Raw genomic sequence first — 20,573 nt, forward strand, 5'->3', positions numbered from 1 at the left:
GTATTCCAGCAGATCAAAACCGCTTTGCCATGGGCTGCAAAAAATAACCGAGGTTATGCTCACCTCACTGATCCCTTACTCAGACCCGTTGCGTTCCACTTCCTGCCTCTGTCCTGACACGGCAGGAAATGGCTATGGATGCTGCTCAGCTAATCACCGAATGCAGGGAGGCCAATGATTGGCTGAGCAGGACTGAGCCGTTTTCTGCGGTCTATAGACAGGAGTAGGCATGCAGCGAGGACTCGGGCACTTCTGGAACAGCAACGTCAGGGGATCGGTGAGCATGAGGTTTTTTTTGTTAAAGCATTTGCAGCCCACAGCCAATATTTCTTTATTCCACCTGCACACTTTGAGGAATACGTGCGGTTTTATAGCGCCGATACCCGTGTGGAAAAAACGCAGCATAATACAGTACCGGCAAAGTGTGCGGAAACTGACCTGCCATGTGTATTTCCCCCTTTTCCAATGAAGCGTGAGATCTGTGGCAAAACCGCAGTTAGAAAGTGTAGATTTTGGTGCAAAAACGCACAAAGTTGTGCAGATCTTATGTGTGTTCACCCGCAGGTGGCCTAAGAACTGTTCCCAGTACAAAGTAAATTCAGATCAATCACTGAATAGTAAAAAATGACCTAGGGTGGAATGTGAACAATTCCGTGAATGTTAACAGGGGCTGTTCAGAACCAGAACAAAAAAAGAATCAAGTGAAGGTGAATGAGATGCCGTACCAGACACAGCCATAGACAAGAGTGGCGCTGTTTCCAGAAACCCTTCCCTTCTCATGGACACCACTCACCGAGCTCTCTGGCTGCACTGCTCAGAGTAGACTGCATGTTTCTCTCAAGGTCGTCCATCTTTTCTCTCAGTTCTGTCAAGTTGGGATCAAAAGAAGCTTTCACCAGAAATTCATGGTTTTCTACCTAGAAAAATAAATCCACAGAATGAGAAATAGCAGCCATGATGTCCATCCGAACCAGTGCTGAAATGATCAAATCTGAAATATCTGCAGGATAACAAGTTCATAGGAACATTCAACAGCAGGTGGGTAAAACTAAGAAAAACACAGTAATACAGCACAAAAAAAAAAAATTATATATGCCGCCATACACAGAAGATAAGAATGCAACAGCACTCCGCAACCCAAATCAAGTACATCAATGTCACAATAACGATAAATGTTGTAATGCAAATCCTATGCTTATATAGGAAATTTAAGATTCTTAGCAAATATATTTTGTATAAATCACTGCAAATAGGTGCACCACAATGATATGCAACTGACAACACTGGCTGATCCCTCAGGCTGATGTTAAAAACGGAGACTTTAGCGAATGTATTCCTGACAGGAACACAACGGAGCCCTTTTGCACCACCGTCAAGGTATCTCAGTGTGGCATGTGTCCTACCACTAGACTACCTATGGAGTGTGAACACGGTCTGAATGGTGCTAAGATCCAATTCACAGCCAAGCTCCCACATCCCTCCATAGTGAGATCACTCAGGTAGTGGGAGAAGGGATAAGGCTGCGAGCCCCACCTATAACAGGCCATGTGACACAGGCTGCCAGGTGCCACAGAATGTTACCAGTATTAGGCCGAATGCACACGGATGTGAGCGGTCCGTGGTAACCCGGCCTGGCATCCTGCTGAGAGCAGGAGCGCACGGCGTCATTGGTTGCTATGACGCCGTGCGCTTCATGCCGCTGCTGCTGTACAGTGATACACTGGTATGATCTATATACGATTGTATCACTGTACAGCAGCGGCGGCATGAAGCGCACGCCGTCATAGCAACCAATGACGCCGTGCGCTCCTGCTGTCAGAAGGAATCCCGGCCGGGTTACCACGGACCGCTCACGTCCGCGGAACACGGCCGAGTGCTTGAGGCCTTAGGCCGAATTCCTGTCAGGAATACATTAAAGTCTCAGTTTTTAACATCAGCCTGAGGGATTAGCCGGTGTTGTCAGTTGCATATCATTGTGGTGCACCTTTTCCAGTGATTTATGTATTTGTATATTGCCTTTGCGGCGCATGTGGTCCGCTGCCGACATCCTCCATTATATGCATTTTGCTGGAGATCGCCGCTAGCAACGGATCATGCGGAGGAACTGCTCCCGGGGTTATAAACACACTACAGTGTTTGGGGTTTTTGAGCATTTCCTCCCATTGAGGCCATTGTTTTAGTGATTTTTCAAATATATTTTGTACAAAATTATTTGTGCCCGCCTGCCAAACGTCAAGGCGATATATATAGGTGTTATTTTTATTATTTGCAACAATACCTCAAATTTCATATATTTTAAATTCTAATAATGCAGGGATGCCCAACTTGCTGCCCTCCAGCTGTTGCAAAACTACAATTCCCAGCATGCCTGCACAGGTTATTAAAGCATGCTGGCAGTTGTAGTTTTGGAGGGCCGCAGATTGAGCATCCCTGTATAATGTATCTGTTCTGGAATTCTGCGACACAGCGCTGATCTACTTCCACATTAACCCTCTCCGAACTTTATGATAAAAAGCTGGTGTTGCCGAGAGGTCACCTTGGCAAAAGTGGTATCTGCTGAGCAGCTGCTGATTTAGCGCAAAGCCCTGCGGTGCCATTCGGAGGAGACGACCGCAGAGTTCTGCCGACACTTTGTAAATTATGGGTAATAAAAACTGGACGTGGCCCGTGTTACTGTGCCTGCGGCGGTGGCTCGCTGTGACAGAGAACTTTTACTTCTTGTTGACACTGGCTAAAATATACCAAAAATATTTTTTTTTAAAACTATGGGAAGTCTCTATAAGGGAGCAATATAAAAACCTATCAGGGGGTCTCACAACCAGGCAAAAACAGAAGGAGAAAAAAGAAAGGGGAAAAAAAATGAATAAAAAAAAAATCTGAAAAAGGTTCTCAGAAGATGCTTTCTAGAGACGGCGATCCTCTCCATGTGGCCAATTTCACCTCCAAATCTTAGTAGCTGGAAGATGATCGTGTCAATCCACAAAGCCCGAGTCCATACAGGTCAGAAGTTTACATCCACGAGGCCATGTTAGTCAGCCTCTGGACCTCCACCAATATATACACCGGAGGCGTCTCTATATCTCATTCTATAAAGACGACCTGTCACCTCTTCCTAACAAACTATATGCCTCATGAAATACCAATTCTCGAGCATCCTTCCTCATAACTCTGCATTGTACCGTTACCTCTGTTATTCCTCCTCAAAATGTATAGATCACTTAACTGCTAGACAACCCCTTTAAGGGGGTTTATAACATTTTGACAGTATACTATTCAACAGAAACCTATAGGCAATGCAATGGCTGCATTTAAAGGGGCTGTCTCACTTCAGCAAATGGCATCATTTATCATGTGGAGAAAGTTACTACAAGGCACTTACTAATGTATTGTGATTGTCCGTATTGCTTCCTTTGGTTACGACCACCCTGCAATCCATCAGCGGTGGTCTTGGTTGCACACTATAGAAAAAAGCACCAGCCTATATGCGTGCGCTCCCACGGTCCTGGGCACCAGCGCTTTTTCCTATAGTGTACAAGCACGAGCACTGCTGATTGATTTCAGGATGGTTGTAATCATGGAAACAAGCCGTGTATAATGTGATGGCAATGACAATACATTAGTAAGTGGCTTGTAGTAACTTTCTCTACATGATACATGCCACTTGCTGAAGTGACACAACCTCTTTAAGAAGCTGTCGGCATCTGTAAAGCAAAAACAACCTGAAGTAGAATTGCCAACTGTTAATTGCTGGTAGGAGTGTGCGGAGCCGAGCTGTGCCGAAATATTTTTTCCGTCTGAGAACATTTCCCTTTGGATTTGGTAACTCCCCTTTTTATATGTCAATCGACACAGGATGCGGGGTCTGAGTCTAGTAAACCTGGCAGCACATACAGTTACAGTTCATGGAGAGTTACTTTCCATGCAGTGTCCCAGAGAATTGCCATTCGGTAAGTAGGAAGGTAAAGGGGCTGTCCAACCCTTTAAAACTGATGGCCTATGTTCAGGCCAGGCCATCACTATCTGATCGGCAGGGATCCAACACCCCACATCCCTGCTGGTCAGCGTTTCTGCATCAGTTCTGGTTCCAAAAGTACACATGCTATGCAGTGGATGGAGCTGGATACTGCAGCTCTGCTCCATCTGAAGTGAATGGGAGCAGCACTGTAGTAACCAGCTACATCCACTGCATAGCGGATGGAGCCGAAGCTACTGAGATGTGGGGTGTCGGACCCTCACCGGACAGTAGTGGACTATCCTGAGGTTAGGACATCGGTTGTAAAGAGTTGTACAACCCCCTTAAAGGGGTTTTACGAGATTTTCTTACTGATGACATATCCTCAGGATAGATCATCAGTATCTGATCGGTGGGAGGGGTCTGACACCCGGGACCCCTGCCGATCGGCTGTTTGAGAAGGCACCGGCGCTCCTGTGAGTGCCGCGGCCTTCTCTCTGTTTCTAGGCAGAGTGACAACACGTTCATCGATTACATGGCCTAGGAGCAGCTCAGCCTCATAGAAGTAAATGGGGAGGAGTGCAATACCAAGCACAGCCACTATATAATGTACGGCGCTGTGCTTAGCAAGCTGTGAGAAGGCAGTGGCGCTCACAGGAGCGCCTCTATGTTCTAGAAACAGCTGATCGCGGGGATCCCGGGTGTCAGGCCCTCACCGATCAGATACTGATTACCTATCCTGAGGATAGGTCATCAGTAAGAAAATCTTGCAAAACCCCCTTTAAGGGGGTTGTACAACTCTTTACAACCGATGTCCTAACAACCTCAGGATAGGCCACTACTGTCTGATCGGTGAGGGTCCGACACCTCACATCTCTGCTGGGCAGCTGTTCTGCAGCAGCTTCGGCTCTTTTTTTTTTTTTTTTTTTTTAAATCCTGGAAAACCTTTTTACGTAATAATGGATTAGAATATTACAAAAATTCCCATGAGATGGTTAGAAACTAAAGATCATTTTTGATTATTTTTAGGGATGAGCGAATTGACTTCGGATGAAACATCCGAAGCCGATTCGCATAAAACTTCGCTTCAATACTGTACGGAGCGAGCGCTCCGTACAGTATTAGTATGTATTGGCGCCGATGAGTTTAAGTTATTACTTCGCGAAGTCTTGCGAAACAATAACTTCGGCGCCAATACATACTAAAACTGAACACAGCGCTTGTGCTTCGTACAGTATTGAAACTAAGTTTTATGCGAATCGACTTCGGATGTTTCATCCAAAGTCGGTTTGCTCATCCCTAATTATTTTAAAAGAAAATCTTTTTTCTTACATCTACAAGAAAGAGGAAAAATTCTGCATTAATGTTAGAGAGATTATGTAAAACTATGCAGTAGCTTTATTCCCTTTACTCTCCCCCAAGTAGGTTCATCCGAATCGTAAATCATCATCTGGAAACAAATAACATGAATACTTGTATTACTTTGCATAGACGTTTGCCTTTTTCCACCACACCAAGAATTTACATGTCTCCTGGGCTAATACCACATTAAATTCCACTTTGCAAGCACGGCATTACCATTCATTTACACTGTCTGTAGATTTGAGAAACTGAAAAACCTTGAAGTAAATGAATTAGATCAAGTTATTAGACCTAGAGGCCTTTATATTATTTACAGGGTGGACCAGATGGACCTTGGCTGGACTTGATGTCCAAAGACAAAGAAAGGGCTTCTCCATCTTAGGCATCATTCACACACAGAGTTAAAACCAGGAGTGGGGCGCACACAGAGATCAGGTACAATGGAAAGATCCGCTCCTGTTCTGTACTTTTAACCCACACCTGGCTGGGTGTCTCACAATCGCTGATGGAAATCAGGCCTTAGCGCTCATGCACACAAACATTTTTTTGTCCATTCAGTTGCAGCCTATATGCGGAACTATTCACTTCAATGGAAGCTGACAAAAACGGTGCATTCCGCGCCCATATGTCCGTTCTGCCAAAAAATAAAACATGTCCTACCATTGTCTGCATTACGGACGAGGCTAGGACTGTTCTACTATGGGCCGGCCTCAAAATGCGGAACGCACGCGGCCGGTATCCATGTTTTATGGGTCCACAATTTCCGGACCACAAAACAAAGGTCGTGTGCACGAGCCCTTAGGCTGGAACACAATGCATTCGGAAAGTCTTAAGCATGTATGTTCTCCCCGTGTTTGCGTGGGTTTCCTCCGGATTCTCTGGTTTCCAACCCCACTCCAAAGACATACTTGATAGGGAATTTAGATAGTGAGTCCCATTGGGGACAGTGTGATGCTAATGTCTGTAACGCGCTACGGAATATGTCAGCGCTATATATAAGTGCGTATAGTAAATAATAAATAAATTAAGACCCTTTCACATTTTCTTATGTTACTGTACAAGAGAAGGTAATGGTGGCTCACCCGGCTATTCCTAAATGGTCCACCTGATTCTCCCAATCAGAAGATATTGTTACAAACAATAAATTAATGATTCAGAAAAAGGGATCCGCTCACCTCTATTCTCCCAGGATAGGTGCTCCAAACCAAAATTTGAGACACCCCTCAAAGTTTGAAATATATAGTGGAAAGAATATGGAATGGTCACTCTTATAAGGAAATATAGGACACTTTATTTAACATATGATTAAAAATTATATATGATAAAATGACAAAATACTCTATTAAAAACCATCAAACAAAGTGAATGGTTCCCTATCAAAGTGACATATGCTTAGTCAGTGTGGTACAAGACAAACAAGTATAAGCGTTGAGGTAGGTACTGATGGCTCCCAATAAACCTCTCTCTAATTTTCCCCCTGGACTTGTCAGGTCCTGGGTGTATTGTGAATTACCAATTAGAGACAGGTTGGTGCAAGCAGTATCTATCTATTTGAGTGGCAATTCATCCGCCAGCTTTGTGTGATAACAAAATACATCAAATTCATAAAAAACTGAATAGCATATTATCCTATATTCGATTTAAAAATAAAAAAATGTCACACCATCGAATGACTGGATATTTGGTATTTTCCTATGTTTGAATCCAGTCTATCCAAGCGTCCGTGTCAAAAAAGCACTCCAACCGCTACAAACTGGTTATACACTGCTCAAAAAAATAAAGGGAACACTTAAACACCACAATGTAACTCCAAGTCAATCACACTTCTGTGAAATCAAACTGTCCACTTAGGAAGCAACACTGAGTGACAATCAATTTCACATGCTGTTGTGCAAATGGGATAGACAACAGGTGGAAATTATAGGCAGTTAGCAAGACACCCCCAATAAAGGAGTGGTTCTGCAGATGGTGATCACAGACCACTGCTCAGTTCCTATGCTTCCTGGCTGATGTTTTGGTCACTTTTGAATGCTGGCAGTGCTTTCACTCTAGTGGTAGCATGAGACGGAGACTACAACCCACACAAGTGGCTCAGGTAGTGCAGCTTATCCAGGATGGCACATCAATGCGAGCTGTGGCAAGAAGGTTTGCTGTGTCTGTCAGCGTAGTGTCCAGAGCATGGAGGCGCTACCAGGAGACAGGCCAGTACATCAGGAGACCTGGAGGAGGGCAACAACCCAGCAGCAGGACCGCTACCTCCGCCTTTGTGCAAGGAGGAACAGGAGGAGCACTGCTAGAACCCTGCAAAATGATTTCCAGCAGGCCACAAATGTGCATGTGTCTGCTCAAAAGGTCAGAAACAGACTCCATGAGGGTGATATGAGGGTTCCGACGTCCACAGGTGGGGGTTGTGCTTACAGCCCAACACCGTGCAGTACGTTTGGCATTTGCCAGAGAACACCAAGATTGGCAAATTCGCCACTGGAGCCCTGTGCTCTTCACAGATGAAAGCAGGTTCACACTGAGCACATGTGACAGACGTGACAGAGTCTGGAGACACCATGGATAATGTTCTACTGCCTGCAACATCCTCCAGCATGACCGGTTTGGCATTGGGTCAGTAATGGTTTGGGGTGGCATTTCTTTGGAGGGCCGCACAGCCCTCCATGTGCTCGCCAGAGGTAGCCTGACTGCCATTAGGTACCGAGATGAGATCCTCAGCCCCCTTGTGAGACCATATGCTGGTGCGGTTGGCCCTGGGTTCCTCCTAATGCAAGACAATGCTAGACCTCATGTGGCTGAAGTGTGTCAGCAGTTCCTGCAAGACGAAGGCATTGATGCTATGGACTGGCCCGCCCGTTCCCTAGACCCGAATCCAATTGAGCACATCTGGGACATCATGTCTCGCTCTATCCACCAACGTCATGTTGCACCACAGACTGTCCAGGAGTTGGCAGATGCTTTAGTCCAGGTCTGGAGGAGATCCCTCAGGAGACCGTCCGCCACCTCATCAGGAGCATGCACAGGCGTTGTAGGGAGGTCATACAGGCACGTGGAGGCCACACACACTACTGAGCCTCATTTTGACTTGTTTTAAGGACATTACATCAAAGTTGGATCAGCCTGTAGTGTGTTTTTACACTTTAATTTTGAGTGTGACTCCAAATCCAGACCTCCATGGGTTGAAAAATTTGATTTCCATTTTTTAATTTTTGTGTGATTTTGTTGTCAGCACATTCAACTATGTAAAGAACAAAGTATTTCAGAAGAATATTTAATTAACTCAGATCTAGGATGTGTTATTTTTGTGTTCCCTTTATTTTTTTGAGCAGTGTATATTGTGTCAGTTTTCCAGCTGCTGACTGTTGCAATTAATGATGTGGACCAGCGGTCTACATCTAGTCCCAGGCAGAGATAGTGAAATGGTAAGTTTATTACAGATTAAAAACGACCCAAGTTAAAATATGAAAAATAAAAATGGGGTTATATACAGAGTATATACCAGAGCAATAGTCTTTGCTATATTAGCATTCAGAAGCAAGAAATAAGACAAGTACATACAGAATGTGTCTCAGAGCCGTATTCTTTGCTATATTAGCATTTAGAAGCAAGCAATAAGGGGCGACTGCTTAATGGATGTTCTTGGTCGAAATTGATCTAGCAGTCGGCCAGTTACAAAAGCTTCGTCACCTTCTATTGCATATTACATTGACAGACCAAGAGAATAATGATCGTGGTTAAAAACGGTATGGCTTCTCAGAACCCTGTGTAGTGATAAATGTTCCTCAATGATTAAGTCGGATTATAACGTAGGGTTGATAGTTGATAGATCATTCCCAATATATACAATACATTGTGGATATCTCAGTTTATCACATCGAGGTATCAGGTACTGTGACCATAGGTAAATACCCCAAATATTGAGGAATAGCCATGATAATTGCGGCAGAGGGGTACCGCGTCAGCCGTGGCATCCCACGTGGTTATACGGACGGGGTCCCAAACTACCGTTACCTATATCTAGTTGTGCTCAGTTCTTCTCTGATGTGGTTCCCTTCCGGGATGGGTGTATCACGTGGCTGTGATGTAGTTCTTACCCATTTGGGGTATTTACCTACCGTCACAGTACCCGATACCGCGATGTGATAAACTGAGATATCCACAATGTATTGTATATATTGGGAATGATCTATCAACCCTACGTTATAATCCGACTTAATCATTGAGGAACATTTATCACTACACAGGGCTCTGAGAAGCCATACCGTTTTTAACCATGATCATTATTCTCTTTTACTATCTCTGCCTGGGACTTGGTGTAGAGCGCCGGTCCACATCATTAATTTATCATGTTACTGCTCTCTGTCTTGAGGAAAATCAAGTTTTCCCCCATATTTCTGCACTCAGTTCCCCATAATGAGTGACAACAGAATGTTTGAAATCTTTGCCAATTTGTTGACAAGGAAAAACTAAAACCTTGCATTGACATAAGTATTCAGACCCTTTACTCAGGACTTAGTTGAAGCACCCTGTGGCAGCGATTACAGCCTCTAGTCTTCTCAGGTATAATGTCACAAGGTTTTCACACCTGGATTTGGAGGGGTTTTTTTGTTTTGTTTTCTTCTCTGCAGATCCTCTCAAGCTCTGTCAGGTTGGATGGGGACGGTTGGTGGACAGCCATTTTCAAGGCTCTCCAGAGATGTTCAATTGGGTTCAGGTCCGGGCTGTGGCTGGGCAACTCAAGAACATTACCCAGAGTTGTCCCCAACTGTGTGTTTTGAAACACTGTCTTGCTGGAAAGTGAACCATCGGTCCAGTCTGAGGTCCAGAGCACTCTGGATCAGGTTTCATTAAGAAGATTTCTGTACTTTGCTCCATTCAGCTTTCTCTCAACTCTGACCAGTTTCCCTGTCCCAGCTGCTGAAAATACCCTCACAGCATGATCCTGCCACCACCATGCTTCACTGTAGGGATGGGGTTGAGCAGTTCATGAGCAGAGTCTGGTTTCCTCCCAAAATAACACTTAGAATTCAGGCCAAAAAGTTCAAGCAGAAAATCTGGTTTCTCACGGCCCAGGAGGCCTTTGGGTGATATTTTGCCAACTCCACGCAGGCTTTCCTGTGTCTTTACTGTGGAGAGACATTTTTCTGGCCACTCTGCCATAAAGCCCAGAATGGTGGAATGCTGCAGTGATGGTTAACCTTCTGGAAGTTTCTCCCGTCTGCACACAAGATCTTTGGAGCTCAGCCAGAGTGACCATTGGATTCTTGGTGACCTATCTTACCAGGCCTTCTCCCCTGATTACTTAGTTTGGTAAGGCCAGGTTCACGTCACTGTTTATTTTTTCCATTCTTCTGATCAGTCAGAAGAACAGAAAAATAAAAAATAAAAATTGGATCCTGTATTTTAAGCATTCAATATGATCGGTTATGCACATTTTGCACCCATTTTAGCCAGAGTACTGTTTCAAACGTCTTCTGTTTATGAATTATAGAAGTCACGGTGCTCTTGGGAACTTTCAGATCTGTGCCTCCACACAATCCTGTCTGAGCACTACAGGCAGTTCTTTCCTTCTCATAGCTTGGTTTTTGCTCTGATATACATTATCAGCTGTGAGACCATACAAATACAGGACTGTTCCTTCCAAATCATGTCCAATCAACTGAATTTAGCACAGGTAGATTCCAATCAAGGTGTAGATACATATCAAAGATGATCAAGAGAAATGGGAGGCCCCCAGAGCTAAATTTCAGGTGTCATAGCAAAGGGTCTGAATTCTTAAGTCTTTGCAAATTTTAGTTTTCTTCAATAAATTTGCAAACATTTCTAAAATTCAGTTTTCACTTTCTCATTATAGGGTACTTGTATTTTTGGGGGATTTTAGCACAAGGACTGCAAGTCACATAACAAAATGTGAAAAAAAAAGTGGAAGAATGAATTGTATGTATGGCCACCCATAGTACACTGCTCAAAAAAATAAAGGGAACCCTTAAACAACACAATGTAACTCCAAGTCAATCACACTTCTGTGAAATCAAACTGTCCACTTAGGAAGCAACACTGAGTGACAATCAATTTCACATGCTGTTGTGCAAATGGGATAGACAACAGGTGGAAATTATAGGCAATTAGCAAGACACCCCCAATAAAGGAGTGGTTCTGCAGGTGGTGACCACAGACCATTTCTCAGTTCCTATGCTTCCTGGCTGATGTTTTGGTCACTTTTGAATGCTGGCGGTGCTTTCACTCTAGTGGTAGCATGAGACGGAGTCTACAACCCACACAAGTGGCTCAGGTAGTGCAGCTTATCCAATTCAATGCGAGCTGTGGCAAGAAAGTTTGCTGTGTCTGTCAGCGTAGTGTCCAGAGCATGGAGGCGCTACCAGGAGACAGGCCAGTACATCAGGAGACGTGGAGGAGGCCGTAGGAGGGCAACAACCCAGCAGTAGGACCGCTACCTCCGCCTTTGTGCAAGGAGGAACAGGAGGAGCACTGCCAGAGCCCTGCAAAATGACCTCCAGCAGGCCACAAATGTGCATGTGTCTGCTCAAACGGTCAGAAACAGACTCCATGAGGGTGATATGAGGGCCCGACGTCCACAGGTGGGGGTTGTGCTTACAGCCCAACACCGTGCAGAACGTTTGGCATTTGCGAGAGAACACCAAGATTGGCAAATTCGCCACTGGCGCCCTGTGCTCTTCACAGATGAAAGCAGGTTCACACTGAGCACATGTGACAGACGTGACAGAGTCTGGAGACACCATGGATAATGTTCTACTGCCTGCAACATCCTCCAGCATGACCGGTTTGGCATTGGGTCAGTAATGGTGTGGGGTGGCATTTCTTTGGAGGGCCGAACAGCCCTCCATGTGCTCGCCAGAGGTAGTCTGACTGCCATTAGGTACCGAGATAAGATCCTCAGACCCCTTGTGAGACCATATGCTGGTGCGGTTGGCCCTGGGTTCCTCCTAATGCAAGACAATGCTAGACCTCATGTGGCTGGAGTGTGTCAGCAGTTCGTGCAAGACGAAGGCATTGATGCTATGGACTGGCCCGCCCGTTCCTCAGACCTGAATCCAATTGAGCACATCTGGGACATCATGTCTCGCTCTATCCACCAACGTCACGTTGCACCACAGACTGTCCAGGAGTTGGCAGATGCTTTAGTCCAGGTCTGGGAGGAGATCCCTCAGGAGACCGTCCGCCACCTCATCAGGAGCATGCACAGGCATTGTAGGGAGGTCATACAGGCACGTGGAGGCCACACACACCACTGAGCCTCATTTTGACTTGTTTTAAGGACATTACATCAAAGTTGGATCAGCCTGTAGTGTGTTTTTCCACTTTAATTTTGAGAGTGACTCCAAATCCAGACCTCCATGGGTTAAAAAATTTGATTTCCATTTTTTTATTTTTGTGTGATTTTGTTGTCAGCACATTAAACTATGTAGAGAACAAAATATTTCAGAAGAATATTTAATTAATTCAGATCTAGGATGTGTTATTTTTGTGTTCCCTTTATTTTTTTGAGCAGTGTATTTTCCTCTGGTATGGTGGATTTTCTATGGGACCGTTCCTGGCACCAGCACATCATTTAATGTCTGAGGTCTCTTAATGCTGGACAGAAAAATTTAGCATTTTTCTGTCCAGATCTTTCAAGTTATGGATGCCAGAGTGGTGCACACTGGACAAATGGTTACGACTGCATTTTACTCATTTTGGACTAAAAATTATTATATTAAATGGTAGTTTTTGTTCTACAGGGTTAACCTTGCTGCAGATATTAGTTTCAGCAATGAGCTGTTATTTTGCTGTTCTGACAGATTGATGTACAAATCTCTGAACTCCTGACAACTCACTCATTTAAGTCATATTGTTATCGGTTTGACAAGAATTTAGCCATAAAAACCTGCAAATCATACAAAAGAGCCAGGTGGTAAAACACTGGCAAAAAAAAAAAAAAAAAGACTTAAAAAATAAAAATAATATAAAAAGCACTGAGCAAGTCAACAAAAAACTAGGTGGCAGCACCCAAATGATGGACTGTTCATCTCTTTGCTGTCTGGACTGCTTGAGAAACCTTTATAATGAAGGCATGTGATACAAAAAAAATAAAAAATTCAACTGCTACTTAAAAAATTTTTTTTTATATATACAGCTAGTGCTTGCTGTACTTATGTCTCCCTGGTCTTCTGGGGACTGCGCTGCATTGCATCCTGACTGCATATAGCGGCAGGACGCAGTGCGGGTACTATGACTTGGCGTTGTACGCAGTCATGTTACAGTGCAGCACGGGCCCAAAGACGACCAGGGAGCGGCGAGTGCATGAGGGACCGCCGGATCTGCAGAGTGGTGACCAAGCAGGAAAGGGAAGTTCATTTATTTTAACTCAATAGGGATCTGAGGTCTGACATAGGGGTTTGATTCAATATGGGGGTCTGACATGGGGGTCAGACCTGAGGTCTGATATGGGGGTACGACCTGAGGTCTGATATGGGGGTACGACCTGAGGTCTGATATGGGGGTACGACCTGAGGTCTGATATGGGGGTACGACCTGAGGTCTGATATGGGGGTACGACCTGAGGTCTGATATGGGGGTACGACCTGAGGTCTGATAAATATTTTTTTATTTTCCTCCTCTAAAACCTAAGTGTATCAGGTTAATCTTATAAAGTGAAAAATATGCATTTCTATAAAACTATGACATGTGCACGTTTTTCAAAACAGAGAACCTACATACGCTGCACATTTATGATTAACGTGCGCCCTGGTTTGGCAGAACATATCCGCTTTATATTCCGATGAATCTCTTATCTCTTCCCTACAAGCCGAACTATGCATTTAACCTATATAGTTGGGGCTAATAAAAGAGAAAATCCGGAAGAGGAACGGAAATCAAGTTCCATATTTCAAACTCAATAAAAGCTCTTTTGTAGAGCGGTGAATTTTTAATTCACATCTAAAACCCTTAACACTTTTACACGCATCAAAGGACTCCGATTTTTCACTCCACAAAGTTCCATTAATGGTGAAAAAAGACAAGAAAAAAAAAAACTGTTATTAATAAGCAATCAAAAATGAAACATTGTAATCTAAAAGATCCATTGAGTGTAATCTCCTTTTATTAGATACCCAGCGCTCTACTGAAAGGATTCGGCATCTGTCACGGCCGACGAGCTTCTCCCCTATAGAATCCTATAATACCCCCACAGTGGCTTCCAGCGGCCAAATCTATTGACTTCCTGCATGCACATGCAAAGAATAAAGAGTAAGGCTACATTGGCATTAGTGTACTGTCTCACCAGGTTTCCATATCTCTGATAGACAGAATTAACCCTTGGAATGCTGCAAGTACCACTGGCAGACTGAATGTGAAGACGGGCTTCTAAGATGGTGAGGAGCCTATCCCAGCATGTAATCTGACTTTCATTATAAAGCAGATAACTGATCCCATACATAACTTTCTAAATTACTTTTAAATTTACCAATCGGAAAGGGGTTGTTAACAATTACTTTTACATATTTTTTTTACAGCCGTTTTGCAGCCCATAGACTTCTATTATGATGGAATAAATAACAAAATGCCTCTAAAATGAATTCCGTTATGCATTCCGTCATAGAATTGCGTTATGGTCCGTGGTAACGGAATCCATAACGCAATTCATCTTTTACCAACAAACGAAGTGTGAATGAATTTCAAAATATGAAATTCGCTCATCTCTAGTCATGACCACTAGGGGTCTCACTTCCACCTAATTTGCAGTCAACTCCATGTTGTCAGGTAAGACCCGTCGCTGGTAACAGACTCAGAGGACGGCTGAGAGGAAGTGGGGGCCTGTCAGAGCTAGCGGAGATCCTGACCCCGATTAAAAAAAATAAATAAAATGCTTCTACACTTATTCTGATCACAGGTGCCTTCTCCCTTTCTATAAGGCCTCATGCACACGGCCGAGAGCGGTCCGTGGTAACCCGGCTGGGATTCCTTCTGACATCTGTTGCTATGACGCCGTGCGCTTCATGCCGCCGCTGCTGTACAGTTATACACTGGTATGATCTATACCAGTATATCACTGTACAGCAGCGGCGGCATGAAGCGCACGGTGTCATGGCAACCAATGACGCCGTGCGCTCCTGCTGTCAGAAGGAATCCCGGCCGGGTTACAATGGACCGCTCTCGGCCGCGGAACACGGCCGTGTGCATGAGGCCTTAGTGTGATTTATTCCTCCTTATCTGCTCTGTGAACTTCGGAGCTGAAAACAAACATAGTGGGAAGGAAGGCCTCTTTCAGACAGGCGAGATTTCCGCGCGGGTGCGATGCACATGAGCGGCGATTTTCACGCATCACTTGTGCGTTGCGTCAAAATCACAGAATGCTCCTCTTTGTGCGTTTTCCACGCAACGCAGGCCCCATAGAAGTGAATGGGGCTGCGTGAAAATCCGCAAGCAAGTGCAGGTGCGGTGCGATTTTCACGCGCGGATGCTAGGAGACGATCGGGATGGAGACCCAATCATTATTATTTTTCCCTTATAACATGGTTATAAGGGAAAATAATAGCATTCTTAATACAGAATGCATAGTACAATAGGGCTGGAGGGGTTTAAAAAATAAATAAATACTAATAATTTAACTCGCCTTAATCCACTTGTTCGCGCAGCCCGGCTTCTCTTCTGTCTTTATCTTTGCTGTGCAGTAGGAAAAGGACCTGTGGTGACGTCACTGCGCTCATCACATTGTCCGTCACATGATCCATCACCATGGTAAAAGATTGTGTGATGGACCATGTGATGAGCGTAGTGACGTCATCAAAGGTCCTATTCCTCAAAGAAGACGACAGAAGAGAAGCCGGGCTGCGCGAGCAAGTGGATTAAGAAGAGTTATATTTAATTTTATTTATTAACCCCTCCAGCCCTATTGTACTATGCATTCTGTATTAAGAATGCTATTCTTTTCCCTTATAACCATGTTATAAGGGGAAATAATACAATCTACACAACACCGATCCCAAACCCAAACTTCGGTGAAGAACTGCACTCGCACTAAAAAATCGTGCATTTCCCCGCAACGCACCCGCATCTTATCTGGCCAAAAAACATGACGCCCGTGTGAAAGAGGCCTAAGGGAATGCATGTGATAGCAGCACAGTGCTGGCCGAAGAGAGACACCCACTGCTTCTGCGTGAAATGCATCTAGATGTGCAGCTGAAACCGGGAATAATATTGCTGAGAAAACATTAGGTAAGCCCGAACATAACTATTCCTTCACATGATTGTTAGGATTGTCCATTATGTAAACTTTTTTTGAAAACTCAGGTATGCTTTAATGTTTCAGCAGACCAAGACATTTTAGACAATTGTATGCCTCCAACATTGTGGGAACGGTTTGTGAAAGGTCCTTTCCTGTTCCAGTATGACTGTGCCCCAGAGCACAAAGCAAAGGTCCATAATGGCATGGTTGGGCGAGTCTGGTGTGAAAGAACTTGACTGGCCACACAGGGCCCTGACCTCAACCCCATCCAACATCTTTGGGATGAACTAGAGCGGAGATTGTGAGCCAGGCCCTCTACTCCAACATCAATGTCTGACCTCACAAATGATCTTCTGGATGATTGGGCAAAGATTCCCAAAGATACAACCCAAAATCTCGTAGAAAGCCTTCTTTGAAAGAAAATGTCTGTATAAAAAATGATCAATCTTGATGGTTCAGTAAACAAAAATCCCATTAAATGACCTTTGCTTGACTTAATGCAATCATACGAGCAACGTGCAATAATAAGGCTGATGTTCCAAAACAAGTCTGCCCATATTTTACATTTACAAATGATTATAAAAAATAAAACATAATTGCATCCTTTAGGTCAGTGAGTGTTTACTTGCCTCGAGTAATTGAGCTAGTACCTTTTAAAGAGCAGCTTGTTACAGCAAAAAAAAATAAAAAATCCCAATCACTAATAACTGAAGTTCTGAAAAATAACTAATTATAGATAATGGTCTCTTGGAAGTGATAGCATCTGTCCATGACACAAAGGCATGGGTACGTCCACATTGGCGATTGCAATTCCAGTATTCTGTTCCACCGTAGGAACAGAATACCAGAAATGTTGTATCCAGCATCTGCTGATACAGCTGGCGCCTAACAGATCCCACTCATTATAATGGGGTCCATTATGTTTTCAGAATGCCTTCTGGCAGTCTACCGGACACATACCGCTGCATGCAGAAGATGCATACAACTGCCTCGCTTAGGGTCCATTCAAACGTCCGCAAAATGGGTCTGCATCCGTTACGCAATTTTGCGGAACAGGTGCGGACCAATTCATTTTCAATGGGGCCGGAATGTGCTGTCCGTATCCGCACTTCTATTCCGGAAAAAAAATAGAACAGGTCCCACTCTTGTCCACAATTGCGGACAAGAAAAGGCATTTTCTATGAGAGTGCCGGCGAGTTGTGGTCCGCAAAATGCGGAACGCACATTGCCGGTGACAGTGTTTCGCGGATCCGCAAAACACATGCGGACGTTTGAATGGACCCTTATTCTCAACATGCAGAAGAACATTGCAGCCTGTATTCTGCAAACAGAGCGGCTCCAAAGGCTGGTGAGTTGACCATCAGAAAGTAATAAAATGGCTCCAAAAAGGCGACTGTAAAGGAGGATTTTAGGAGCCAACTGGTAAAAAAAAACAACTGGTTACATGTAGAAATATACAAGAATGCCAAATATCACAAAATGAAACTAAGGATAAAAAGAAAAAGACCTTAAACCAATGAGCATATCAATATTTTCACAGATTAAACTCAAAATAAATGTTCTACCCGCTGAGAATTGACTGACGGACACAAATAGAAACAAAGACAATATTAATCAATATCCCTTTCCAATTACAAGCAGTCAACATGTGGACCTGGCTCTGGTCAGGGACCAATTAGCTCCTGAAACTGACTGTACACGGAAAACAGGAAGGCAACAAGACCAATTCATTATTCCAAAATCTGCGCAGTTACAACTGTCGTAACAGGCTGGAGCAATCAAATAATGAAGAATAAGGTAAAACTAGACAGACCTCCTACAGATCACTATACACTGCACTAGCGTAATAGCATCCACTGAATAGGGGGGCGCGGTGGACGCCACGCGTTATGGGGGCGCTGTGGACGTAGGGTTGGGCGATATACCAGTGTTCACGATATACCGTGGAATTAAAAAACGGCGATATCGCTGCTTCCTAATTACCGCTGTATTTTGTGACGTCATCGGATCGGTCATGTGCGCTGACCGCTTCTAAATCTGCGTCCGCCCGCCCCTGCACCTTGCATAGCGCTGAGAAGTACAACACATTACTTCCACTCGCTCCTGGCTCCTTCTTGCTCCGCCTCCCTTATTCAAGTCTCCAGACTCCACCCACCATCTGACATCACCGTCCGTCACCCACCCGTGTCAGTTCTATTGAATGTGGCGAACTCTGTGTGAGTACTGGGTGTCTCTGGAGAGACTTTTCCTGCGGCTGCCTCGCTCGTGTGCTCTGATGACGAAATTACAAACGTATTACTTGCCGCAGCGACCGCCCCGGCTCTCCCTCCTCCTTGCTCTCATATTCAAATCTCCGCCCACCGACATCTGATGTCAGAATCGGAGCACACAAGCGAGGCAGCCGCGGGAAAAGTATCTCGTAAAGTATTATTGTATGTATGGTGGCCTGTGGCCACAAGACTTTATTATAGCGTCTCCTTGTGGCTGCCCCCATACAGTATAGCGTCTCCTTGTGGCTGCCCCCATACAGTATAGCGTCTCCTTGTGGCTGCCCCCATACAGTATAGCGTCTCCTTGTGGCTGCCCCCATACAGTATAGCGTCTCCTTGTGGCTGCCCCCATACAGTATAACGTCTCCTTGTGGCTGCCCCCATACAGTATAGAGTCTCCTTGTGGCTGCCCCCATACAGTATAGAGTCTCCTTGCGGCTGCCCCCATACAGTATAGCGTCTCCTTGCGGCTGCCCCCATACAGTATAGCATCTCCTTGTGGCTGCCCCCATACAGTATAACGTCCCCTTGTGGCTGCCCCCATACAGTATAACGTCCCCTTGTGGCTGCCCCCATACAGTATAGCGTCTCCTTGCGGCTGCCCCCATACAGTATTGCGTCTCCTTGCGGCTGCCCCCATACAGTATTGCGTCTCCTTGCGGCTGCCCCCATACAGTATAACGTCTCCTTGTGGCTGCCCCCATACAGTATAACGTCTCCTTATGGCTGCCCCTATACAGTATAATGTCTCCTTGTGGCTGCCCCCATACAGTATAACGTCTCCTTATGGCTGCCCCTATACAGTATAATGTCTCCTTGTGGCTGCCCCCATATTGTATAACGTCTCCTTGTAGCGGCCCCCATACAGTATAACATCTCCTTGTGGCTGCCCCCATACAGTATAACGTCTCCTTGTGGCTGCCCCCATACAGTATAACATCTCCTTGTGGCTCCCATACAGTATAGCGTCTCCTTGCGGCTGCCCCCATACAGTATAACGTCTCCTTGTGGCTGCCCCCATACAGTATAACGTCTCCTTGTGGCTGCCCCCATACAGTATAACGTCTCCTTGTAGCGGCCCCCATACAGTATAACGTCTCCTTGTGGCTCCCATACAGTATAGCGTCTCCTTGTGGCCCCCATACAGTATAACGTTTCCTTGTGGCTCCCATACAGTATAGCGTCTCCTTGTGGCCCCCATACAGTATAACATCTCCTTGTGGCTCCCATACAGTATAGCGTCTCCTTGTGGCCCCCATACAGTATAATGTCTCCTTGTGGCTGCCCCCCATACAGTATAACGTCTCCTTGTGGCCCCCCATACAGTATAATGTCTCCTTGTGGCTGCCCCCATACAGTATAACGTCTCCTTGTGGCTGCCCCCATACAGTATAACGTCTCCTTGTGGCTGCCCCCATACAGTATAACGTCTCCTTGCGGCTGCCCCCATACAGTATAACGTCTCCTTGTGTTTTTTTCTTTTAAACGGTTATTTATCGCGATATATATCGTTATCGCGATATATATCGTTATCGCGATAAATTTCTTAATATCGTTATCATCTGAATATTTTTAATATCGCCCAACCCTATGTGGACGTCACACGTTATGGGGGCGTGTAAGTGATATGTAAGAGTATAAGTGATCCGTTCTGTGTACGAGCCCTCATCTATTTTGCCATCTGCTAGTCGCGGATCAACTAAATAAGGATACTGTCCGTGCGCGATTCACATTTTTTTGC

At 44.9% G+C, this 20,573-nt stretch overlaps 1 protein-coding gene across 1 annotated transcript in view; it reads right to left on the reverse strand.

The window, feature by feature from the left end:
• Positions 1-20,573, reverse strand: part of MSH2 (mutS homolog 2) — a 164,049-nt gene that overhangs the window by 50,027 nt on the left and 93,449 nt on the right. Inside the window, exon 9 of the mRNA XM_040430306.1 lies at positions 794-917. Coding sequence (XP_040286240.1) covers positions 794-917 — 124 coding nt within the window. The remainder of the gene's footprint in view (positions 1-793; positions 918-20,573) is intronic.

The sequence above is a fragment of the Bufo bufo genome, chromosome 4 (assembly GCF_905171765.1).
Source record: "Bufo bufo chromosome 4, aBufBuf1.1, whole genome shotgun sequence".
Classification (NCBI taxonomy): Eukaryota; Metazoa; Chordata; class Amphibia; order Anura; family Bufonidae; genus Bufo; species Bufo bufo.